Here is a 24,571-nt window from a genome sequence, read left to right as displayed (position 1 = left end):
GTTATTAAAGGAATGATTTTGATATAAATACTTACCTGGCAGTGCTTTTGATTCATTAAAATGGGAAAAAATAAGTGGAGCAAAACAGCTGGGACAATTTCTAAGTAAATTCATCAGTCATTCAGGAGCTATGCATTTAAAATACCTATAAATAATAGAATGCTCCATCTAAATGGAAGCCTTTTATTGATGTGTAAGTACAGTGTCACCCTGAAGTTTCATTTTTAACTTACTATTTCCTTGTGTTTAGAATCAGATCAGGCAAGTTATATTATTTCTATCTTTTCAACTTTATTTTAACAGCATTATTTTGTATGGTATGTGAAATGAAATTGATACACACAGTTGTTAAGCTTTAAAATTACTTTCAGGTAATAAATATTTGTTTTGGAAACACTGTGCCTTCACTCAATTTTTTAATATTATCCTGGGGACTGACAAAATAATAGGATAACTTTTGTGTTTTGCCATTGGCACTTGTAAATTCCCTTTTTACATATTCTTACAATATATTACACTCCTTTAAATATTTTCTTTCCCCTCTGACAGTGTTCATGGGATTGCTGAACCTACTAAAGACAAGATGATGGAAAAAGGGAGAGTGAAATACTGAGAACCCAGTTTTTGCTTTTCGTTACATATGTTTATTTCTCCCAGGTTTACAAAGAATAGATTGTTTATATATACATAAGGAAACAAACATTTAGGGTTTCTTTTAAATTTTGTTTTAATAGATAAAAAGATGGCCTATCACAAAGTGAATGCAGACCAGAGAGCACAGGGGCACTCTCCGTACCTTGACAACGATGAGCTCCAAGCCACAGCGCTGGAACTGGAATGGGACATGGAAAAAGAGCTGGAGGAGCCTGGCTTTGACCATTTCCGACTGGATGGTGCTGTCCAGCATCACCTGGGAAACTCTCAGAGCCCTGACCTCGATCTTGAGCCCATCCAACCTTCATCTTCTCCTAAGGGAAGATTCCAGCGGCTTCAGGAAGATCCCGACTACATCTCGCACTATACGAGACAGGCACCAAAGAGCAACCGCTGGAGTTTTTTTCAGATACTGAAAGTATTTTGCACTGCTTTGACTTTATTTATTTTTGGAATTGTGATAGGATATTATGCACGCAAGAAATGCCCTTCTCCCTCAACATCTCAAGAACCAAATAACCCTCATATCTACCATGAAATTCTCAAGGAAATCAAAGCTGAAAATATTCAGCAGATTTACAGGTATGTATCTTGACATGTTTTTGTCTAAATGCAATCAAGTGCTAATGTTAAGAGTCCTTCTGGTTTGCTTCATGTGGAATGTTAATTACAAACCTTGACTACTTTGTGTTCAATTTTCTCATGATGCTTGGGAAGCTTTCATAAACACATGTGAAACTAGAGTATTTTCGCAATGTGGATTTGCCTTAGTCACTATGGTTTTTGCTTTAATAATATTCTATTGTTAAATATATTAATATTAGCTTTAACATACATGAACTGAAAAATATAGATAGTTCAAAGTGAATAGAAATACAGATGATAGACCAAGTGTCCTAGATCCAGTCAATTGCCAAATAACATTGTTGAAAAGATTTTAGATGATGTTTTGTAGTATTTGGCACTTTAAGAAATCCCCATCTAATCTCAGGCAAATAAGTGAAGGCTGGCTTTTGTTTTTCACTCTATACAGTGAAGTAAACTTTTAGTCTGCTTGGATTTGGGAGGGAATAATTGAACTCTGAAAGACTGATTTTTTTCTTTTTTTTTTTTTTTAGTATCTGTTTTATGAATATAAGATGTTGTAAAATATCTACTGACAGGGTTTGATTTGATTTTTTTTTCCATGTGGAATCTTTTCACTGCTTTGAAAGTTTATATAACACATTAGTATCAGAGTATAATCACTTTTCTGCAGCACTGAATGTGGAAGAAACTAGATTTTCTTGCCAACTTTTGAAAGTTATTTCGATATGAAGGGAGACATGAGCTTATTTCTGGCTTCTGGAACTGCAAGTTGCTTTTTCATAGTAAAGGAAACACCTTGCAGATTTTTTGATTGCTACCTGTTCAGAAGCAGCAGAACTTACATACCTGAAGTTAGAAAGGGCTGTTGTCATTTGTCATTTGTCATTGTTCTTGAGTAAAACAGAAATACATTGAAAGTAACCACAGCAGTCTTCTACCAGAATTAGTCTTTTATTATATTTGCTAAATCAAGCCTAAAATCCTGAAGCCATTAATATCATATTTTTACCCAACACTGTTACTAAATTCAAGGGGGGGAAAAAAGATACGAAGGATTTCATGTCAGTTTTCATGTGCTGAACTGACTCTCCTTTATACAAATCTAATTATTTTCATTATGAGAAAGGGTATAGGTGATAAAAAAATGTTGATTTTGAATGGTAAAAATTAACCTCTTTGTCTTCTCAGAGAAGACAGAACTGAATTGTCATTAGGCTTAGTCATGAACAAAGTATTGGAATAAGCTAAGCCTTCATGATTGAGTATGACGCAAATTACAGCAAATTGTGGATAACTCTGTCAGTCTCAGGATAATACTCCAATTTCTTGTGTTTGGGGACCGAGAATCCCTTGCCAGTTTATTATTTCAGAGGGTGGTTTAAAAACATTGCCTTTAAAACTATTCATCACTTCTCAAACTATTCCAGCTAGCAATTAGGATATTAGTGAGAATCTGGACTTTAAGTCAAATGAATTATGTGGCTACTTTGGAACTTTAAAAACTTATGTAGTTGCTGTCCTTTAATTAACATAATTTTTAGCATTTGGTAATTTTTTTTCTACAAAATAGCATGATTTCAACGAATATAGTCAAGCATTAATTCAGCTACATACTGATTCTCTATATAAATATACAATCAGTGCTTTTAGTATATTGCGTTACCCACAAGATTTTTCTTAAACCAAAGTTTTGATCTGAGACAGCTTTTATCCTGTGTTGTGTTACGCTACTTTCCCTCAACATATGTCTGGCAAGAGTCAGAACTACTGCAATAAAACCTGTGTATATGTATCCCTTTGTTACAAATATAGAAGATGCAATGTATGTGGCTTGGGGGGGGGAAACAAACCTGACAAAATCAATATATGTTATTGTAAGACTTCTTTCAATATAATGTTATTTGTGTTACTAGAACTAAGTGGCAGCTGCTTAACTTGCAATTTCTAAATATTACTGAGAATGACATTAATTTAATTTTCTGAGCTTATGACTTAGATCAGACTCAATAATGTTAAGAGATTTTGCTAACAGGCCTGATAAAGGACTCAAGACAAAAATGTATATAAGACACAGCAGTGCCAGTCATATTACCCAAGCAGACATCACTGTAGTGTGCTTGGAGGTCTGGAGTGGGAACTTCTTACTGGGATGAAATCTACTGCAGTGAAATGAAGCTTTGAGGATTGGGACTCTCTGGGCTTCTCAGAAGGTTGCAGAAGTGCACCAGGGGACTTGTATTGATTTTGTTGGGATATGAACTGGGCTCTATGTGAGATGAATTAAGTGTCTCTATCAATCTTTGTTAGAAATGGAGGAGCAGGTAGGATAGCAGCAGTTTGTTTGAACAGTTTCCCGAAATGGGAGATGCAGATATTCCTGTCCAGCTGCTCTGTTGGAGGCTCTATGTGAGAACTCATGTGCCACTCTTCTGTCAGTCCCGTACTGGCCATCTATATCAACCAGCTCCCTGGTAAGCTTTTTTCCCATAGATTTCTAGACATACTAGAAATCGTTAGGTACGAAAAGTCAGTGTTGACTTTTATTCCTTCAACTTTGCACCTTGCTTTCTGTGAAATGTCAGTGCTACAGAAGTGCTGTGCAGTTTAGCATGGTTGTAATTACTGGCCTTGGCCAATGTGCCCAATTAACGATACAGCCTAAGTAAAGATTATCTCTGTGAGCCTTTTTGAACACCTCCCTCAACCCTCTGTAGGGGAGTACTTACAATGTTGATGATAAAAAGAAGATATCAGTTTACTCCTGATGTTTCAGAGGTTTCAAGTGGACTAAAAATTCTCAGATCTACCTGAAAGGGAGAAAGGAGGCACCACAAAAAACTTTTCCCTTGCCCTACAAACTGCATTTTACATGCTCCCCAAAATTAGAACAAACATTGTTAATAGTTTTCAGTCAGTAAATCTAACATTTTAGGAGTGTGAATACTAAATTTGCTTAGATAAATATTTATAAGAGGAAACAACCCACTCCATAGTATGAGCAGAGTCAGAACTGTTTAAACCAGACATAATTCTGCAAAGATCACTGAGCTGATAGAAATCCAGTGGTTTTATATCTGTTTGTTCTGTGAATATGACTTCTCTTCAGTTTTCTTTTGGAAAATATATGAAAGGCTTTAGTTCAAGTCTGGGATACCTTAGCTCTCACAAGCCTTCAGGGTGAATATGAAAAGGGCATAAATCCCACATCCAAAAGAGACCAGGTAGAAGTTGAGATACGGAATACCTCGGGCACTGTTTAAAATTATATCCAGAACCAGCAAAACTTACCAGGGCAACACAGATGGAAAAAGCTGGTAAAATTTATAGGCTGAAAGTGGGCTATCTCTTGGGACAGCTAGGTTGAGACTCCATGGCAAGACTGAGTTCTCGGAGCCCTTTTAGAGAGAGTGTGTCAAGAGGGTATAGCTGAAGAGTCGTCATCTCCGCTTTGAATCTGCAGTCTTACTCCCTGTGGAATAAGTCTGCAGCTCCAAAAAATGATCGTTAGAATAGGGAAAGGCCTGTTTTCAAGTGATGAATGTGTTTAGATGTGGAAGTCTCTAAAGTTTATAAAAAAATGCTTAATGGCATAAGACGCAGACTTTCAAAAATCCAGAAACACCCACTATCTTTGTCAATCACACTGTTGAATTCTTAAAAGTAAATGAGCCAGTTTTCAATAAAAATTGATATTTTTAAGCTACTTCTTAAAATGGCATTCAGATTTCTAATATCATTTAAGTGCTTTTGAAAATAGTGGGGTTTTCTTTCTCGCTGTATATAAAAAAGGAGATGCTACAGAAGTGTATCCTGTTGAGGTGTATCTGCCAGATGCAGGTTAGCTATCCAGTGGTCATTACCACATAACTGAGTTATTCAGCAGGTTTGTGTTTATAATGACTGGATTGATTTTTTTTTTTTTTTTTTTTTCCTCCCTAATTAAAGGTAAGTTTGCCATTTGTGCTTTGTAGTGTTCCCTGTGCTTCCTGGGTAGTTTTCTTGCTCCACATTCAGGAAGATAAGGGAAAAACTCTGAGATACCTTGGTCTGGAGTTAGAGGGAGCATTGTCACTGACTTTAAGGTTACTGTCACTTAGCTGCCACCAAGATTTTGATCATCATATATATTGCTAACCTTTTATATTTTAGAATGGTAAAATTTGATTTTTATGCAAACTGAACTTTGAGTGTTTTCAGTTAGAGTTTGAGTTGAATGTTATTAACAAAGTCTAAAGGGACAAGGCAACAAAAGCACAAAAAGTAGCTTGTCAAAGACATCTGAAATTATAACTACTGCTATCCAATTTGTCATCTTTCTTCAAGAAAATATATTGTGTTGTAAGTTTAATAGTGCCAAGCATTTCAACAGAGGAAATAAGAAAGGTAATATTTTTATTTTATATGAAATTATTTCAATTTCTTTGTCCCAAAACCAGATAAAAATGAAAGGATCGTAATTTGTTTGGAAAATGTAGGGCTGTTATAATTTTTTACTAAGTTGTAATTTTGGGGTTGACTTCTGTAAATTAAACCAATAATGATTCACATTGAATAGTAAGAAAAATGAACACTTGTGTTGATATCGATGATAACTCTAGCCACACCTTATTTGTCAGATTAGTTAATCTCTTCAAACATTGTTTAAAATTCTTATAGCTTTATTCTACTTTACTCTGTAATTCCTTTCAACAACGATACATCGTGGTTCATATCAGGTTCACAGTCCTCTTGGATATGTTTTTCCATGATTAAGACTGAAGGGCCACAGACAGATGAGTCTTTGCTCTTCATCCCGTCTGTAGAGGAGCTCCTGCGTTTCAGCTCTGCTTTTCAGCTGGTATATTCTCACTCAAGTGCTCTCTTCACTATAATTTTTTCCCCCTTTGAGCAATAGGGAGGTTTAAATCCCTCCGTCATACATCTAGTTGTAACTAACTGTCCTTTGGAGGGATATCTGTTCCTTCTTCCAGCTGGTAACATCACCCGCAGAATCTCCCAAATCCATCTCTGGCAAGGATTGATTTGTTACTGGTGCCTGGCGCCATCCATAACTTAAGCTTAATTTTTCAAAGGGCTTTGGGGGTATAGGCAGCAGCAGCAGCTCTCCTACATGGTCACGGCCAAAGAAACAAAAAGTGCCTATGTAGTGAGAAAAGGAGTTTTTCTGAAAGTGAAGTGAGAAACTTCCATATCACAGAATCACAGAATGTTAGGGATTGTAAGGGACCTCAAAAGATCATCTAGTCCAATCCCCCTGCCAAAGCAGGAACCTAAACGAAATTACACAGGAAGGCGTCCAGGTGGGTCTTGAATGTCTCCAGAGAAGGAGACTCCACACCCTCCCTGGGCAGCCTGTTCCAGTGCTCTGTCACCCTCACTGTAAAGAAGTTTCTTCTCAAGTTTAAGTGGAACCTCCTGTGTTCCAGCTTACACCCATTGCCCCATATCCAAGTGTGTGTTGTCCTTGCTCAGTGTCCTGGTTTTGCTAGCATAGAGTTAATTTTCTTTTTAGTAATTAGAAGAGCTGTATTTTAGTTTGAGTGTTTCAGTTCAGACTTGCTATGAGAAGAATGCTGATAAAGTACTAATGTTATTAGTTGCTGCTGGAGCTCAAGGCCACCGTGTTTGGCTGGTTCACAACTGCATTAGGGCTGGGAGGGAGAAGTGTAGTGAATAGCAAAACACATAACTGGCATTTGGATGTGCCAATTATGATCTCTAGCCAGTGACAGGCTGGGCATCGGTCAGTGGGTGGTGAGCAGTTGCGCTGTGTATCCCTCATTTGTATACTCTGTTATCACGGTTGTTATCATCATTTTATTTTAAGTAGTAAATAGTTTTTATCTCAACCTGCGAGTTTCCTTTCCCTTTTCTTTCCAATTCTCTCCCCACTCCCGGGGCGAGGGAGGGGGAGGATGATATAGCAGGCTGTGTTTGGCTGCAAGCAAAAAGGGTGAATCCACCCAAACCACCACACTTGGTTATAATCAGTACTGTTAAAACTTTGGAGCTTCAATCCTTTTTATTGGGTAAAGCCTGCAAAACACAAACCTGGCAATCAAAGAGAACCCAGGACCTGGAAAAATTAAGTTCTGCAAATTTGGACTGAACTAAATTTCCAATTGATTTTGCTGTCCCAGGAATGAGAAACCCTGGCAGAAGGGAGCCTCTCCTTCTGAAGCAAGAGTATGAGGAGGGAAAGGAGAGCTCTGGTGACTGCTTCCCCTGGGGAAGACCCATTCTGTCCCCACTCCCATTAACACCATTGATAGCTATTGTTAATTAATAGCTACACATTAGTGTCTACATTGAGTGATAGCAGCAGTGTGCTGGCCTAGACCACTCCTCACTTGTGATCTGAGCATCTTTGTGTCCCCTGTTTTTGTCATGCTAACAGTTGAAATAATGAATGAAAAAACCCCAAAAAACCAACAAGTCTTGGTGGGAACTCATCCTACTTTCTCTCCTCTGCATCGATCTCAGCTATTTATCATATAACCATAAAAAAATCAAGTATTAAATCTAGTTAGACTGAGTCTAAAGTCCTGCCTACTGCATCTTTAGAAATGGATGTTGGCACATTCCTGGGTAACCAGGAGCTATGCAAGCTCTCTAGATATATTTCATTCCCACACTCTGTAATCACTTGAGATTCTTTTTATTCACATGATAATTTCAAATGTGTATTTATAAGTACAAAGCCCCTTTTGAAAGGAGATAAGAGTGATGTCAAACAAGCAAAAGTTCCCATTTATCCTCCTGCTACCTCCCCAGCAAAGAATGGCTCTGAGAACATGGGGAGGTGTCTTTTGTAGAAGAAAGATGCCCTGCTGTGACCTGAGCAGTATCTGTGGAATAGCGACTTGATAAATTTAGGCTCCAGATACCCACTTGTGTCAAATATGATTTTTTTTTTTTTTTTTAACCAAAAAGTAGGTTACATCTGTACTTCAGAGGTCTGAATAAAAAGGCATGTCTGTTTTATAGTTTTATTTCATAGAATCATAGAATGGTTTGGGTTGCAAGGGACCTTAAAAATCATCTAGTTCCACCCCCCGCCGCCATGAGCAGGGACACCTTCCACTAGACCAGGTTGCTCAAAGCCTCATCCAGCCTGGCCTTGAACACTTCCAGGGAGGAGCATCCACAACTTCCTTGGGCAACCTGTTCCAGTGTCTGACCACCCTCACAGTGAAGAATTTCTTCCTAATGTCTAATCTAAACCTACCCTCTGTCAGCTTAAACCCATTTTCCCTTGTTCTGTCATTAACTGCCCTTATGAAAAGTCCCTCCCCAGCCTTCCTGTAGCTCCTTCAGGTACTAGAACACTGCTATAAGTTCTCCCCAGAGCCTTCTCTTCTCCAGGCTGAACAGCCCCAACTCTCTCAGCCTGTCCTCATAGGAGAGATGCTTCAGCCCTCGGATCATCCTTGTGGCCTCCTCTGGACTCGTTCTAACTGGTTCCATTCAATTTGTGTAATTTTTTTTTTTTTTTTTTTTTTTTTTTTTTTTAATTTGCCAAACGTAGCTCTTTTTTATTTGTTTTTCTGTGGATGAAAGAAGGAAGCATTATATTGATATAGAGCTTGACAAGGAGGTGTAAGTTTGTTCCTGTTAGGGTCAGTTATAGTATGTGCTTATAAAATTCCTCTTCCGTTTTGAAGAAATGTCTTAGTTTATGGTTTACTTAACATTGTAAGGGCATGTTTCATGTTTAAAGTCTACCATGTGGTTCACTGAGACCATCTTTTCTCCTTTGTTCATTTTTTTTTTTTTTAAATGGTAATCATAAAAATATATTGATTTTTAGATATTTTATTTGGGAAATCATTTACAGTAAAGTCTGAGTTTTGTGTTATAACTATGTCCTTTGTAAATGAAGTACACAGTGTTGCCTTAATTTTTTTTTTTAAGCAATACACCAGTGTGATGTAGTTATGAATTAGATCCAATAAACTCTACATTCACATCAGCATAGTAAGTAGAGAATCTCTTGATAAATTTCTGTCTGTCACAGCCCACATGAATGGCTTCTGTCTTACTGCTCCTTTCTCAAAAACAACATACAATTTTGTGCTATGGAAAAGAGAAAGAAAGTCACAATTGGGCCAACTTATCAGTTCAGAAACTCTTTAAAAAGAGACAAAAAGGTATTTTATTTTGCCTTTGAGCTATAAAATAGTAAATGAGAACTTGCCAAACCTGTGAGACTTTTTCTCAAGAGAAGCAGGAGAATGTGTTGTATGCGATGTCCAAGGTTGGAGATTGTATGTCATCAAAGTGAAAACTGAGAATGATGCTTTTGGGTATTTTATTATAAGTGTATCATTCCCAGATGTGTATTTTGCTGAATAACAAAAGGCAGAGATGAGCTACTTAAGAATTTTTGAAGATGATTTTTTTAATTACTGTTTGGTTTTTTTTTCTGTAATTCTGCCTTTTTTTGTGGTAGAGTGTCTGTTTTAATGCAACATTCACAGGCTCAGGGTGGAAATTTGAGAGGGGAAGATGGGGGACAGCTCAGCACTGCTGAGAGGTTATAGGGGACATGGTCCTGTTCTGCATGAGGTGGAACAGGACCTGACACCTGAATTTCTCCCATCGGAGTACTTTCCTACACCACATCTGCATGTTGGTGCAGTGCCTCACGTTTTCTAAGAAAAAGGAACACTGGTTTTTGATGGGATATAGAGTGTAAATGAATTTTGCTCTCATCACTTATTTTTGGATTGCATCATTTTACAGCTTTTAAAATTAGAGATTACCTTGCCGAAATTGCTTCAAACTCATCATAGCAGAAGTGTGGTTAGGGTTTAGAGAGAGAACCAATTTCCATGGCCATTAGCTTTCTACCTCTTTTCCAAGACAGCTGAAAAGTGTGGGGCAATTTAGTCCCAATTAGAACAGCAGTTCTGAGTAGTGACAAGTACTTTTTGTAATAGATGATGAAATGAGCTGTGCCAGGGTGAGTGAGGGAGTAATTTACTTTTTAAAAGGTCTAGCATACCTCATTCTTGCCTGCTTGGGCTAGCAGAGGGGTCAGGGAGGGAGTGCTGATACCTTGAATCTTCCTGTTTGCTGGGCTTGCCCCCGGGACATCTCGCTCTCCCCTTTGCCTGTAGATGTTTGGAAAGCTAAGGTTTCCAGGGGATTATTTCTGTTTCCGCATGACAGACTGGAACAGATGGTAAAACATCATATGGATTTTAAAAAGCCATACCTTTTAAAAAACTTTTGGTGAGTGGTACGCGCTATACTTGACTTTAGCTGAGAAAGAGAAATACTCGACTAGATGTTTTTGAGTGATTCTGACACTAATGCTGGCTAAAAGGCAGTATTTAGAGACAAAAGACTTATTTATGTTGCCATCCATCAATTTTATGAGTGTAACCAAACCATATTTCTTCAAACAGAAAGAATCTGAAGGGAAAAAAAAAAGCACACGGCCTGCTGAGATGACAACCAGTTTTCATTTTAGACCAATTACTTCCAATGGGAAAATACCAGAGGATGTGGAAATCGGACAAAGCTGTCCTTCACTGTCCAGTCCTGGCAACTCAAGGAGAATCAGCAATTTTGGCTAGTGGTCCAAGGGACATACTTATAAAGATGCTGAGAAGGAAACCTTCTAGAATAAAACCCCTTAACAATTTAATTAGTGGCACTAGATACGCGGACTATCTACTAATTGCCTTGAACAACACAAAGAGTGTGCTCCTGCTGAGGTAACTGTTGGCTCTCAGCTTCTCAGCGATACAGTGTGCTTTGAGGCTGGCTTTTTTCTCCAAGGAGATGGTGGCACAGTGCACTGCAAAGAGTTCCCTTGTAAAATTTTCTTAAGCACCAAAGACTCACAAATTCCTGTTTAGGATTCATCTCTCATCAGCAGAGTGCAAAAGCGATGTCTATTGGTACTCTTGAGATACGGCGTTCGAGCGGAGTGCTGCAATTCCATGGTATGCACTGCAGCAATTAGCAATTAGTTTCCTGCCTGTACACATAAATCAAATTAACAAATAAGAGTTTTCTCAGCCCTCTTTGGTGGTGCTTTGACATCCAGTTCCCTACAGTCAGCACCTATGACAGCTATTTACTAGAAGCCTGCTAATAAGTCAGGCTGTTACCAAAGGTACTGAGAGCAGCAGGACCGCAATTTGCTGAGCGGTATTAAGTTACTGTTCGTGCAGCCTTCGTAACTGAAGGCTACTAAGGAACATTGCTCAGAATCGATCAGAGATAATGAAATTGATATTGTCTGAATAGTAATCAATTTTAATAATAGTCTGCTACAGTAGTCTTGCATTAAGGGGCTTCTATTCTCAGTTCAATTCTCTTTGAAAGCTGATGAGTTTCTAAAGTGTAGTAGCTGCCACACTGAAAGAAATATGAAATGTATTGAAAAGTTGGGGCTTTTCCCAGTAATCTTGGAACTTGTACAGTGTTAGACCTTTCAAAATTTAACAAGTTAGTTGGCTTTTTTGAATTTCTAGAGTACACTTTATGGACAAGAAGTTAAATAACACAGGAGGTCTGTATGTCTGTTTTTCCTCAGTCTCAGTGACGGGTGATCTTTAAACACGCAAGAAGTCTCATCCTGCATATAAGCTAGTGTTTCCCTTGGACAGATGTAATAGACACAAATTGACATACATATGATTTCCTGATGAACTAGTTCCTGTCCAAGTTAAAATACTGACTCATACCCTGCTTATTTTATCAGTATTTTTCCAAGAGTGAAAAAGGTTGAAATATTCCAGTTAGGTAGAATTTTCTCTATACATTTTTTTTTTTTCTTGTAGTAAAATATAAAAATTGAAAAGTAAATTGAAATGTCATTTTCAAAACAGTGTTTGAATGTCTCAGAAGTAAAAGTATTTGGAAATCTTGTTTCTTGGAAAGATCAAGATTTTTATTCCTAGTGTATGTGTGTTGACATTTCCTGCCAAAGCAACCTCTGATCCTCAACCAACTTAATGTCTTTATCTTTAGTGAAAGTAGATTACTTAACAGAATGGAGAAGATAACATTAACGGAAGTGAGCAGATAGCGTTTGAGGTTTTTGTTCATTTTACCTTTTTTAATGGGTGCTCAATCTTCGTTAGCCAGCTGGCTAATTAAGTGGGTTGTGTGAGGCTTAAGGGAAAAGGTCACTATTGCTGTGGGGGTTAGGACCCCGTCAAAGATTGACTTCTCTCCAGCAAATTTCAAAAAGTTCTTCAGAGAGGAGTTTCTATGAATTGTAGTATTTCTACTGAGATCTGGGTCTAGAGAAAGGACATAATTTGGGATGTCTTTCCTTTGGTAGTTAGGATATGGCTGAAGGCTGATGTAATAATCCTCCTATATAATACAGAATTGACCAAATGACCAAAGTTTTGACGCACACTACCTTGACTCAACTATCCAATACTTGGGTTATGCTCTGAGCAATAACTCATTTGTGTCTGTTCAAGTGATGATCTGGAGCCTATAGACTGGAGAAGCCCAGGAGTTCTCCAAAACATGAAGAGGGGAGACAGTGAGAAGGAAAATTGATAGTTAGACATGGATGAGAAGTCCATGAAAGTGTCAGTACGCCTTTGATGGAAATTGTTTCCTCTGTTCCAGCAGGGCAGCTGTGATTTAGCAGAGAACTCACATATTTCCAGTTATGATTGTGGCCGAGGCAGGAACATGTTCCCAGCGGTGCCGGAATCTGTTTCTTGTCGAAGGCAACGTGAGCCAACACGGATGCAGTGCAGATTGAGACCATTTAATTATTTAAATAGCTGGCTGAGTGCTTTTTGTGAGCAAAAGGTAGTAGCTCTGGGAAGCTGCTTGTTTTATGGCCATTTGTTAGTAATGGTTATTGAATGCTTTTATTTTTAATAAATGCCAACTTGGGTGATGGGTCCTGTGATGTGCATTATTAAATAAATAGACAAGCTTAGAAAAAGGCCATACGGTCATGAATAAAGTTTCCATTCCCTGTCAACTATTTAGGGAACAAAGCAAGAAGCTGAATTATTCATTATATGCTTAGTGCAAGGCAAATGGAACCTGCCGCTGTGTTGCTAGCAGTGCAAATAGTGACTTAAAAAATACAAATGGTTTTCTTCTGTGTTATTATACTTGTTTTTCTTTGCTAATATTTCTAGAAACTGTTTAAGAATATTAAACCTGGTGAAAAAAAAAAAGAGTTAAGTCTGCATAGTTCCTCAGAATCCTACCACAGACCCTGTGGGGAATTTTGTTTTTAAATTATTCAGCCTATGTGCTAAAAAGATAGATAAGACATTGTGTTTTGGAAGTTAATAGAGATATTCCTTTTGTTCTTGTAGAACACTTTTTTTTTTTTTTAATTAAAATAACTTTTGTAAAGACTGTTTCCAATAGACAAATATATATATTTTTATATAGCTGTCTATTCATTTAATATGGGTTTTTGTGCATATGTGAATACATAGATTTAATTTTGCAGAGTAGTTGGAGTTCTGTCATTTACACACCACTTCTCAAAACTGTCATATATTCTGGTGCTCAGTACACTGTGGTTGTGGCCAAAACCTGATTGCCATTCTAATCCCAAGACCAGAAGTACTTCTTGTAGTCAAAGTGTCTTTGAAACTGTAAGAACTCAAGATACTGTGATGTTTGTGTTATAAATGCCTGGAGAGTTAGTAAGGGCACAGAGGATGGTCCTCAACACCTAATAAAGTTACTTGTTTAGCATTTGATGAGAAATAAATACAGATAGGGAGACTTACCTCATTCATATCAAGATAAGTATTGTATAAAATAAAAGATTAAGTTAGTTGATCACAGCGCAGAAATATTTCCACATGGAAATAGATATCTGGGCTTCTTTGTCTGGTGGGAGGGAAAATGCAACAAGAAACAGTGGCTGAAAGATCAAGCATTAAATTAAAAATAAAAGTATACAGCACAGATAAGGTGATGAATGGAACAAATTTTATTATGACTTTATGTTGTTGTATGTTCTTTAGCCAAACTGTCATTATAGTGTTCAACACAAGGTAAAAGTCTATGGTGTAGAAAAGATGATTTAGTGGTTTCTTTCTTATGTGTTTTTCTAATCTCTGTGTTTCATCAGTCTTTTCAAAGATTTTATTGAAGCATACTGAGATTAGTCAAATTTGTTACGTGCACAGAAAAGATCTTGGAGTGCAAGTTTGCAAAGCAATAGTACTTTGGATGTGGAGTGAGTTCCTCAGATGGTAGCACAGTTCTTTTTCTAATCGTAGTGCAAGGACAGCATGAAAAATTTTCCTGCTTTCAGATATAAACCCAGAATGTGGATTGCCTTTTTTGAGTTCCACAAAGGAATGAGAATGTTTCTAAAATGGGATTTAAAAAAAACCCAACCAAACAAACAACAAAACACAACAAAAAAACCCCAACAAAAAAACCTAAGAAACTTAACCCTCAATTTTGGACCTTATTTTAAAATGTCAATTGGCATCTGTGAATTGAGAGTTGGTGTATAGCCCCAATATTTGGTATCCATACCTCCAAGTATCCTGAGCAGGAGATGGCAGCCAGAGAAACGCAAGAGGTGCGTTCTGCAAGTGTTCTGCAGCACTTGTAAAAACTCTTTCAAATGAAAGCAACTCCATTAATGCAGCATATGCCCCGTTTTATTACATTATTGAGTCAAATAAACTAACAAGTGAAGTAAGAAAAATCTTAAAAGCAAATTGAAAAGATTGCACTCTAATCGATTGTCCTGGTGGCAGTGTGACCCTATTTTGCAGCACATCCCACTGCCTTCACGTGGGTTTCTGGCAGAGAAGAAAGCAGTTCTTAAAATACACTTCAAAGGCCCAAGCTTGCACTGACAGCCTTTGCCTCCTGTCAGCTATGGTCAGATGAGATTGGGTTCTGCAATTCTTCATCAATTGGCTTCGAGAAAAAGGCGATGATAATTTCATCTGATAGAGGATGCTAACGGTAAACTCCTAAATTTTTGGAGTTACTACTTCTTTTCCTTCCCCCCCCCCCCCCCCACTGGTTTAGCTGGGGTGCCTGAGGGGGCTTAATATGAATATTCTGTTTTGATTAATAAACTGAACTAGAACAGAGGATTTGGGCTTTGATGGTCACTGGAGCTGGGTGCTGTGGCGGGGCTGCTGGAAGGGGCATGGAGCTGTTTGCAGCACTGCCAGGCGGTTGGTCTTTATCTGGGATTTTCAGCTCTTCACTAGCAAAACTTAATGTGTTTTGTTTTTTGGTTTGTTTGTTTTTCTAACAGGCATTGTTAAAACAAGAATCATTTGGTATTATTTTAGAAATACAACGATAAATAAATTAAATCCTACTTTAGTCTTACAGATTTGGAAATTGTTTTCACGTGCTTTCGTCACATCCTGGCTGGATTAATCTAACAACTCCCTTTTTACAGTTTTGTCAGTGCTGCTGCTGCAGAAATTGTGATTGCAGCAGCAGCAGTGATCAGCAGCTCCCCAAGGAAGAGCAGGGCTTGCAGAAGTTTAGGTCACTCTTCTGTCTCTCATTTTCTCCTGACTTACTATGTCTTGAAGTTAAAAAGGTCTCACTGTTTGGGAAACAGTTAATTGGATCAGGGTGAGTCATACCCAGAATTAAATGCTGGCGGTACGATTGGATCCCTTCTCCTTAGTTAACGTAATTAAGACTGACATTAAAGATCAAATTATCTCTTACCAAATTAGGGCCTCAGGTTAGTGAGAAACTCTTTAGGGACATTCCTGCCTAGTGCCTTGCTAAGGGGCCCAGCTGGGCACGCTGCTTCCCTGGCCTCCTCAGAACTGCTCATTTCCTGGATCATTCTGGGGAGGTGTCTTTTCTAGCAGCACTGCAGAATTATGTGTACTGAGCCTCAATGTCTTGCTGCTTGGCTGCCTGTCCTCAGTTACTTTTCTGAACCACCTCAGGGACATCCCTGGTCCTGCCAAGGTGTCCTGGCTGAGCTGGATGCACCCATCCCAGCAAAGGGCGTGATGCCACCAGCATCTTCTGACTTCTGAGGGACTTAATCTGAGCCGTCTTCTCTCACAGATGTCTGGTTTCTCCAAAACAGGTGATTCTCTTTGAGATCTGGTCCTGTTTGCTTCATCTCGGATAAGAGCAGCAGTAACTTTTAGCACAGGCTGATACATTTCTTTACACAATTACTCAGAAATTGTTATATCCTCCAAAGAATTCAGGATATTTGCATTTGAAATGCAGTTACTGAATGATCCAGTCTACCCAAAAAGAATTAACTTTAAGATTAGGTTATATACTGAATCTTTGGGTCCATAAAGACATTTTAACACCTTCTATTTTATTGTATATTAAACACTGGTTGCTGGCAGCATTGTATTATGTGACTCTTAGTTCAGCAGAGATAGAAAACAGATTTATCTAAAGATGAGTCTGAAGTATTTGTTGTCTGCTGTTGTGCCACTCATGAAGAGTGACTTGGGGGTGAGAATGGCAGTATTCCACCAGTAATACCAATTTATTACCTCAAAGGAGAAGTTGTTACTTTTTCTAGAATGAGGAGAAAGTAATTTTACACGTAAAAATATGGTAAGAATTGTCATAAGGCTTACTGTAGTCATACACAAATAGTTTCCTAGTTTCTTATGCCCGACTTATGATGCAGCATGTAAATAATGCCTCATAAAAACAATAAAAAGATAACTTCCAAGTGTGACCTTGGCGAGAATGACAGGGCAGCAATTCCAGAGGCAACAAAAGCTTATTGTAACACTGTCTGTTTGTAATCCTTTAAATAGATGACTTGATAGTAATGGAAAATTAGTGTTCTTTTCTAGATTCACCTTCAGCTAGAAGATGCATTTTTATGCTTTTTTTGTATTACAGGCAACATATTAGCTTCTCTTTCAATTGCGAATGCTATTAAAGTTTGCCAGAAAAGCTCTTATTTTTCTTTGCCCCCACCGATGTTTCAAATCGTGGAAACATTAGAATGTATTCAAAATTTGTTCATTATTATTATAGCTGAGAGGGAGATAATCGATCTCTGTTAGCATATTTTTGAGACACTATTTAAACTGCCCTGGGAATATTTGAGAATACATAGTAAAGTAAAATGATTTTTACTTACAGTTTTATTCGAGCACTAACTTTGAGAGTGACCATATTCTACTAGATATGGAAAATTAAAGTGAATATTTGCTTACAGGTAATTATATGTCTCTGATTATATGTAATGGAAGAAAGCTCTGTGGAGAAGTTCTCCTTTGATCTTGAAGGCATTGCAACAAAGTTTTCAGTTGCTTTTCCCTGTTTACCAGAAGAATTTCAGACCTACTGGAAGCATTGCATCTTACCAGCCTTGAATGCATGGAATTGTTAAAGTACAGCTTCACAAAATAGTTATCTCTATTGTTAAGTTTTGAATTTTCAGAGGAGGCTTAATTATTTAGGGAAAATGAAGATAGATGAAGACAAGAAAAGCTCCTTGATGGTATTCTACTTGCATTCCTTTCAGAATGTGTATTCTATAATAATGGTTTGATTTTATCAGACTAATTAACTTTATTTGATTTATCCTTTAAAAAAAAGGAACTAAACAAAAGACAGGCGTGAGTTGTTACATGAGCATTACTGTGCACTGGGAATCAGAAAATTGTGAGTTCATGCTGTTTGGACCCTACTTTAAAGAAATAATGAAATATTTTAATTTTTTCTCATAATGTCATGTAGAATTTTTCTCATTTCCGTGTATCATCAGATTTGAGCAGAAGGGAGTAGTTGACTAAATATGGATTCAGCCATGGCTATGTTTTAAATTACTATGGTTTCAGTTATGGATTGAAAGAATTTAAAAAACTTAATAAAGAAGAATTATGAATCAAAATTAATTACAAGTATCATTTTAAGCAATATACTGAAGATCATGAAAATGGAGCTGTGGTTTTGAGAGGAGCAGAAAGCCGTGTGATGAACTAAGGCAAATGATGCTCTTTTTAAATGCTCCTGAAATATTTTCCCTTGGTTTTGTTGCTGAAAGGTAGCCCCCTTAGTTTGCAGCTACCTTTGAGGTGGTCCAAATGTATAATTAAGTAGCATTAATTTAATTTAGTCCTCTTTCGAAGTCGATTTAAACATTTGTTCTTGATTCCAGTTTCAGGTTTCCCAGTATGCACTTATTTTCCTGAGTTTCCCAGGGTTGTTCTAAGTTGACACTAGTATAATTGAGTTCAGAGTATTTTGTTTAAATTTTTATTATTTATCATTAGCAGAGTGACCATTTTGATATTTTCTTTTTGTTAGGTAAGATGTCTAGTGTGTATTGGCACACTTGACCAATGTGGAGTAACACACTAGCATTTTTTTTTTTACTTTATAAATAAACATTTTTTTATTTTTTTTTTTTAATTAAAAATTAACTGATTTTGAGCTAGGTTCTAGGAAGATCAAATTAGGTTGCTCATAACATTGATAGACACTTGTTTGAAATACTTTTGTGCATAGAAGGACCAAAATAATTAAGACCATGAGAGTAGGGATTTTAAAAATCTGTTTTGTCAGGCATGTAGTCTGGAAACTCTTTGGAGTGGTGAATGCTTTTATTAGCTGTGTATACAGTGACCAGTCTTCTGCAGTTGAACTCAAATTCCTCTGTTTTGAGCCACTAAAATGCCAATAACGAGTAGTAACACTGTCTTTGTTTTCCTAAACTGAATGCTTGCACGTGTAGCTTATGCTACTTAAATTTTGAATGCACACTTAGCCACAGTTTTATAAAATGAGAAAACTGTAAGCACTGAAATGGAGGGAGGATGAAGCTACTGCTGCTAATGAAACCTTAATTGTAGAAGTTCAGGTTAAAGGCTGAATATTCAGAATTGTATCAGGGACTGCAACCCCCCTAAAACTCGCTACGTATGCCATTTAAAAATGATTGGGCACTTCAGTTTAATTTTCTTGAAGGTGAAGAGCTTAGAAGATGTATTTGAACCTAGAAATAATTCTGATAGCTAATTTTTACGTGCATGAAAAAGAAGGTTTATAGTGGAAACCTTGACTTTTAGTATTGTAGAGCTAGAGTCCTGCTGTCATAAAAGCCCTAATAATTTCTGACTTAATTATGTATCTGAACACTTAGGCTGATACATATTCACTACCCTAGAGATTCGTGTCCAAGTACCAAATACTGGATGAACTCTTTGGCTACGAAGCCTCCTTTACTTTGCTTTTCCAGCTGCGCAGCTCTGCTTAGATCTAGGAGGTGGATTCTCTTCTCGTTAGTATTTCACATCTAAGTTAAGCTCCCTGCACACACCTCTTTAATTTATAAATAAATGGCATAAACCTGTTAGACCTCATTTGCTGATTGTGTGTAGTGCTTTGGGGCAACTGTTGGGAAAAGCCCTTCTGTATATGTAGTGATGTCCTTCTGTGTGGCTGTCAGTGTGTTAGTCAAGTGGTTCCCAAAATACTTTTGCACTTTTGCTGGGGATCCAGAGTGTGTTATTGAGGAGGAAGAGAGGAGCTGGACCTTCCAACCAGGTATCTTCCTCTTAGGTAGCAGGAGAGCAGTGCTGGGATGGGAGAGGTGCTGCAGCAACCAGAATTGCCCTCCAGAATGCTATGTGCCTCTCCTGGGAAAGGGATGTCCCTGGGAAAGGGATGTCCCAGGCTGACCTGAAAAACAAAGGCAGGTGCGACCATATAGGATGGGGCAGGCTCAGCTGTGGCTGGTTGTAGAAGTGAAATGGTGAAGGAGTCATTAGTAGGGAGAGACTTGTTTTTCTTATTTGATTTTGTATTAAACCTGTTGGTTTAATAGTTGATGAGTGCAACATCAAAATGGTTCTGAACGAGAAGTGCTTCAGGCATGTTTTTTCAAAGATTGTTACCCTTTGGCTACAGTTAATTCCATTGTAAATATGTTTATTTTCACTTAGAAAGTTCAACTAGTTTGGATTGCTTCCCTGTTCAAGATAATTTGATTTCAGATTGCAGCAGTTTAGAAGTAGATAGATAGAAGAAAAATTCTTCCATAAAAGCTGCACAGTATGTAAATCATCCTATTCAGGCAAGGAAATTGGTGCTAAGCTACAAGTTGTGAATGATTTATGGCTTTGATGTAATATTTTAAAATTCTGCTGCACATACCTGTTTTTTAATAGATCGTGTGTCATCCAGCTGGCACATATTATGCCTCTGTATGAAAGTGAATGTTGAAGTTAAAACATCTTAATGAAAATGAGTTTTCATGTTGTGGCATTGCTATATTTTGTGTCAGCCACGTTAAAACTGATCTGAGTTTTCAATAGGTTGGCAGAAATGTCAGTCTCTGAGTACGTTGAACCTCTTTGGGTATGATGCATTATTTGCTGATGCTGTTTTCTTGTTTACATAAGTGGATTTGCATGGCTTGGTGCTCCAAATATTGGACTGCTGAAAACCACCTGCATCTGCTGAGGTATTCAGACAAGAACTCTGGAAGCTGGCCAGGTTTTTGCAGTGCTTTTGCTTACGTGGTTGACAGTAACATCTGGTAACCCAGATGTTGCAGTCTAGAGAGCCATAATTATTTTGAAAGTAGGGAGAAGTTGTCACACGTAGTTATTATCATGCTCCTGTCACAGGTATTAGAATCAAAGAGATCATTTTGTTCTTTGCCTGCAGCATATGTTTTCTCAGCTTTGGATGTGCTTTTTTGATGCCATGCAATACACACTTTAAAAATTACCTTTGCCTGCAGCATATGTTTTCTCAGCTTTGGGATGTGCTTTTTTGATGCCATGGAATACACGCATTAAAAATTACCTTTTTTTTTTAAGCAACTTGAAGGTTAAGAAGAGCAAGGAAACTGTAAATGCAAAATGTTTTATTTTCTTCAGAGTACCAGTTCCATTTCAATTGTAATTGCTGCCAAAATATGCTTCACACTGTGCCCTGAAGCCCCTCATAAATAACCCTGTTGGGTTTTGTGTTAGTAAAAGTGCCTTAACTTTGTTCATCTCAGGTGTTAGGGTTTGGGTGTTACCTTGCTTCGAGTTTGTTGGGGTGTTTTTTGTTTGTTTATTTTTGTTTACTTATGTTTTAAACTCTCTAAATCATTTTCAGGCACAGCGTTATGGGAAGGAATAAGAAAGCTGAGATGTTAGGATTGTATGTATTTACAAAAATGAGATAAAACAAATATTTGACTTGAATCTCTACTAAGATAGAGATTTAAACTATTAATAAAATCATTCTGGAAATTTTAATTCAATTGGCCAACCTAATATAGGAATTAGCATCCTTTTTTATAAGAACCACCTTTAATTGAAACAGGAAAAATTTGTTACTTCTCAAGTTTTTATTTTTTTTTTTTTTTACAGTAAATACAGAGTTTTCATCTTAAAGCTTTGTATTTGGACGTCTGCACAAGTGAAAATGAGCATCTTGTGAAATTTGGACTAGATGATCTTTCGAGGTCCCTTCCAATCCCTAACATTCTGTGATTCTGTGTGTGATTCTCAGGTCTGGTCTGGTGCACAGTAATGTTTAACATTTTTTTAAAAAAGTTTGTTTGCAGTAATCACATTTTAAATTTTTTTTAGACAACACAAGTTTCTAATATTGCTAGGAACAAACTGCAGGCACTAGTGATATCTTTCTTCTCCCTAGACCTATAGGACCCAAATCAAATGTACTTTGAAATCTTTGCGCTGTCTAGGACAAGTTTTCTTATAAAACTGCATAACATAGGTATTAAAATAATTTGAGTAAATGGGATCAAATATGATTAAGAGTCCCAAGCTATGAATGTAAGTACCATTAAGTTCTCCTAACGCCTTATTCTGCATAGTCTAAATCTGAAATTAGTCGTAAGAACGATTTTATAATAATCTGAATTTTTCAGCATTAGAAATTGGTGCTTTTTTTCTTAAAAACACAACTTTAATCATACCTTGTTAAAAATGAGTGTTCTTTATTTGAACATCCGAATCCTTTGTTTGAAGGTACTTAAAAGTGTGTTAGTATTTTTGAACTCCTCAGCTTTCCTATCCATGTAGCTGGGCAAGTGCTCAAGGGGCCAAGAGGAAAGTGAAATCACGAACAGGTCATCATGTAGTTGTTTCTAAAGTTGTTTTATTTTGCTGTCCAGACCTTGTACTTTTAATTGGCTTTTATCCTCAGTTTACATCTACATTTTAGGCTGCACTTACTGCCTGATGAACACAACGAGCTGCTGATCTTGCTTGATGATCAGTTAAATAATGGAATGTCCTTTATCTTCTGGGGTGACACTTTTATTTACTTAAGATGGCTTTCTACCTGCTTTATGACCTAAGCAGTGCTCCAAGCCCTCTGTGGTTTCCTGCTTCTCTGCTGTGGTGCCTGTACATTTGTTTTCCATTCTGGTGGCTTTGCATTCCTCACGTAATCGTTTCCTTCTTCGCACACCGCCAGTGCCCAGGTTTCCCAGGGTGAGTCATTATGTGGGTTCAACTTGACTTTGATGCAAGCGCTTTATTATTTTGCGATGTGTTGCACGGTAATGGTTACCATGAGACACATCTTTTGTAACTTTCTGATATGGTTTGTTGATGCAACAAGCTTAAGCGATTTAACATCGTTTTCTGCCCTCTAGTTTTACTGCTGCTGGATGAAAAGGTCTGTTTAGTTTTATTCTCCTTTTTTTATTTGTTGAGCACCTTGTCTTTGAACTGTACTTATGCAGTGCACTGGGTCAATTTTTAGTTTCAGATGCTTTTCAGTTGCCCTGATATAACTACATCACTTAACCCTGGACAAAAACTTGGGTCATTTCTACATCTTCTATGGAAGGTTTTTCCCTTGATTGTATAACTGTGTGTAACCAGATAAATTCCCATGCTGTTTTCCTAGCTGTCAGCACCCTCCTGGGAGAGATTTTCTTGCCTCAGTTCATTCCTGGCATTCTCTACCAGCTTTTTCTCATGGAAAGTGAGGTGGCCCTTTCTTACTTCCTTCCATTAAATAAAAATAATCAACATATGCTAAGCTTCTATATTAATATTCTGCAGATAATTCCTATTCTACCTTATTGGAAAATACTGCACTAGTTCAGACATACCTGAAATTACTTCCATGTTTACACATGGTTACATGTTCATATTGTAATAGCAGCAGATATATTACACTTTAAAAGTGGATGATCTCAAAACATTGTTCCTGTTGTGGTTCTGTGAATTACAAATCCATTTGATTATACTGGAAACTTGCTGGTGACAGCACGATTCAGATATGTATCTCCCTGTTTCCTTTTTCCTTTCTTCTCAGATTTGGTCTTAATTTCTGCCTTGGTGTTTGCGATGTTCTTTCTACGGTGGAGAAAGCATCAGAACAAAGCAGTACAGCAACCACCCTTCTAGTGAACTACTCTGTCTTGGGCACCTCTTGCCTGTAATTCCTGTTTTCCTGGACAGACCATGGAGTATATGGATCTGAAGCAGCTGGTCTGTGAGGCCATCCTTCAGTTTCCTTATTGGGTTGTTTTGATCTTTGTGTCTTCAGTGTAGTAAAGAAATTAAAGCCTTGGAGTATTATCAGATATACTTTGTGAACTTGAGACTTCATGTGAATGTATTTTATCATTACTTGTGATCCTGACTTTCCTACTGGACATCTACATATCCATTTGAGGATCTGTGCAACTAGGAAAATCTGATTTAGAAAAGAACTAGAATTGGGCAGGAGTTTTGTTCTAGGATGGCACTTACTGTCTTACTGTTTGCCAAAATGAAGTAGGAGTTTCTTCTGTGTAAACCTTTTCATGTATCCCAGAGAGGATTTGAGAGCTTTTTTTAAATTTTTTTTTTTATTTTTATTTTTAAAGACTAGATTTTGCCAGCCTTGCTGCAGTGGATCTGCTAATTTATCAGTTAGCCTCCCTCAGGGGTATAATTGCCAGATGCTCTCTGATGCTCATTAGACTGGAATCAACATCCTTATAAAATCTGTAAAGATGGACTGGAATGCTGCTACTTCAAATAGGGGAAAAAAACCCAACCCTATTGTCAGCACTACAGCAGTGGCTATAACATGTCTCAGCAGACATCTTGATTGCAATGGTCTTCTATGAAAAAAACTTAAGGACTAGTGAAGAAAATGAAGTTTTCCAAATGCTAACAGTATTTTTGCCTACTTACAATACCCATAACAAGGCACACTTATGTACACATTTATGATGCAAAATATTCCCTTTGAAAAAATGTGAACTTACATTTTCAACAGCAGCATGGTAAATTCTGCCCAATGAGCATTAATCTTGATATTATGTCTAACAGAAGCATAAGAATACCGCTCATTATACCTGTAATTTTTATCTCATTTATGGAAGGTGAGTTCTGAGAGT

General features: G+C 37.4%; 1 protein-coding gene across 1 annotated transcript in view; it reads left to right on the top strand.

The window, feature by feature from the left end:
- Positions 1-742: 742 nt before the first annotated feature.
- LOC104526360 (inactive N-acetylated-alpha-linked acidic dipeptidase-like protein 2) overlaps positions 743-24,571 on the top strand; it is a gene marked incomplete at its 3' end in the record, with an annotated part of 69,587 nt that continues 45,758 nt past the window's right edge. Inside the window, exon 1 of the mRNA XM_010169796.2 lies at positions 743-1,236. Coding sequence (XP_010168098.2) covers positions 743-1,236 — 494 coding nt within the window. The remainder of the gene's footprint in view (positions 1,237-24,571) is intronic.

The sequence above is a fragment of the Antrostomus carolinensis genome, unplaced genomic scaffold (genome assembly GCF_000700745.2).
Source record: "Antrostomus carolinensis isolate BGI_N321 unplaced genomic scaffold, ASM70074v2 scaffold5336, whole genome shotgun sequence".
Lineage (NCBI taxonomy): Eukaryota > Metazoa > Chordata > Aves > Caprimulgiformes > Caprimulgidae > Antrostomus > Antrostomus carolinensis.
Note: the sequence above shows the minus strand (reverse complement) of the source record. Positions and strands in the feature narration are given on the sequence as shown.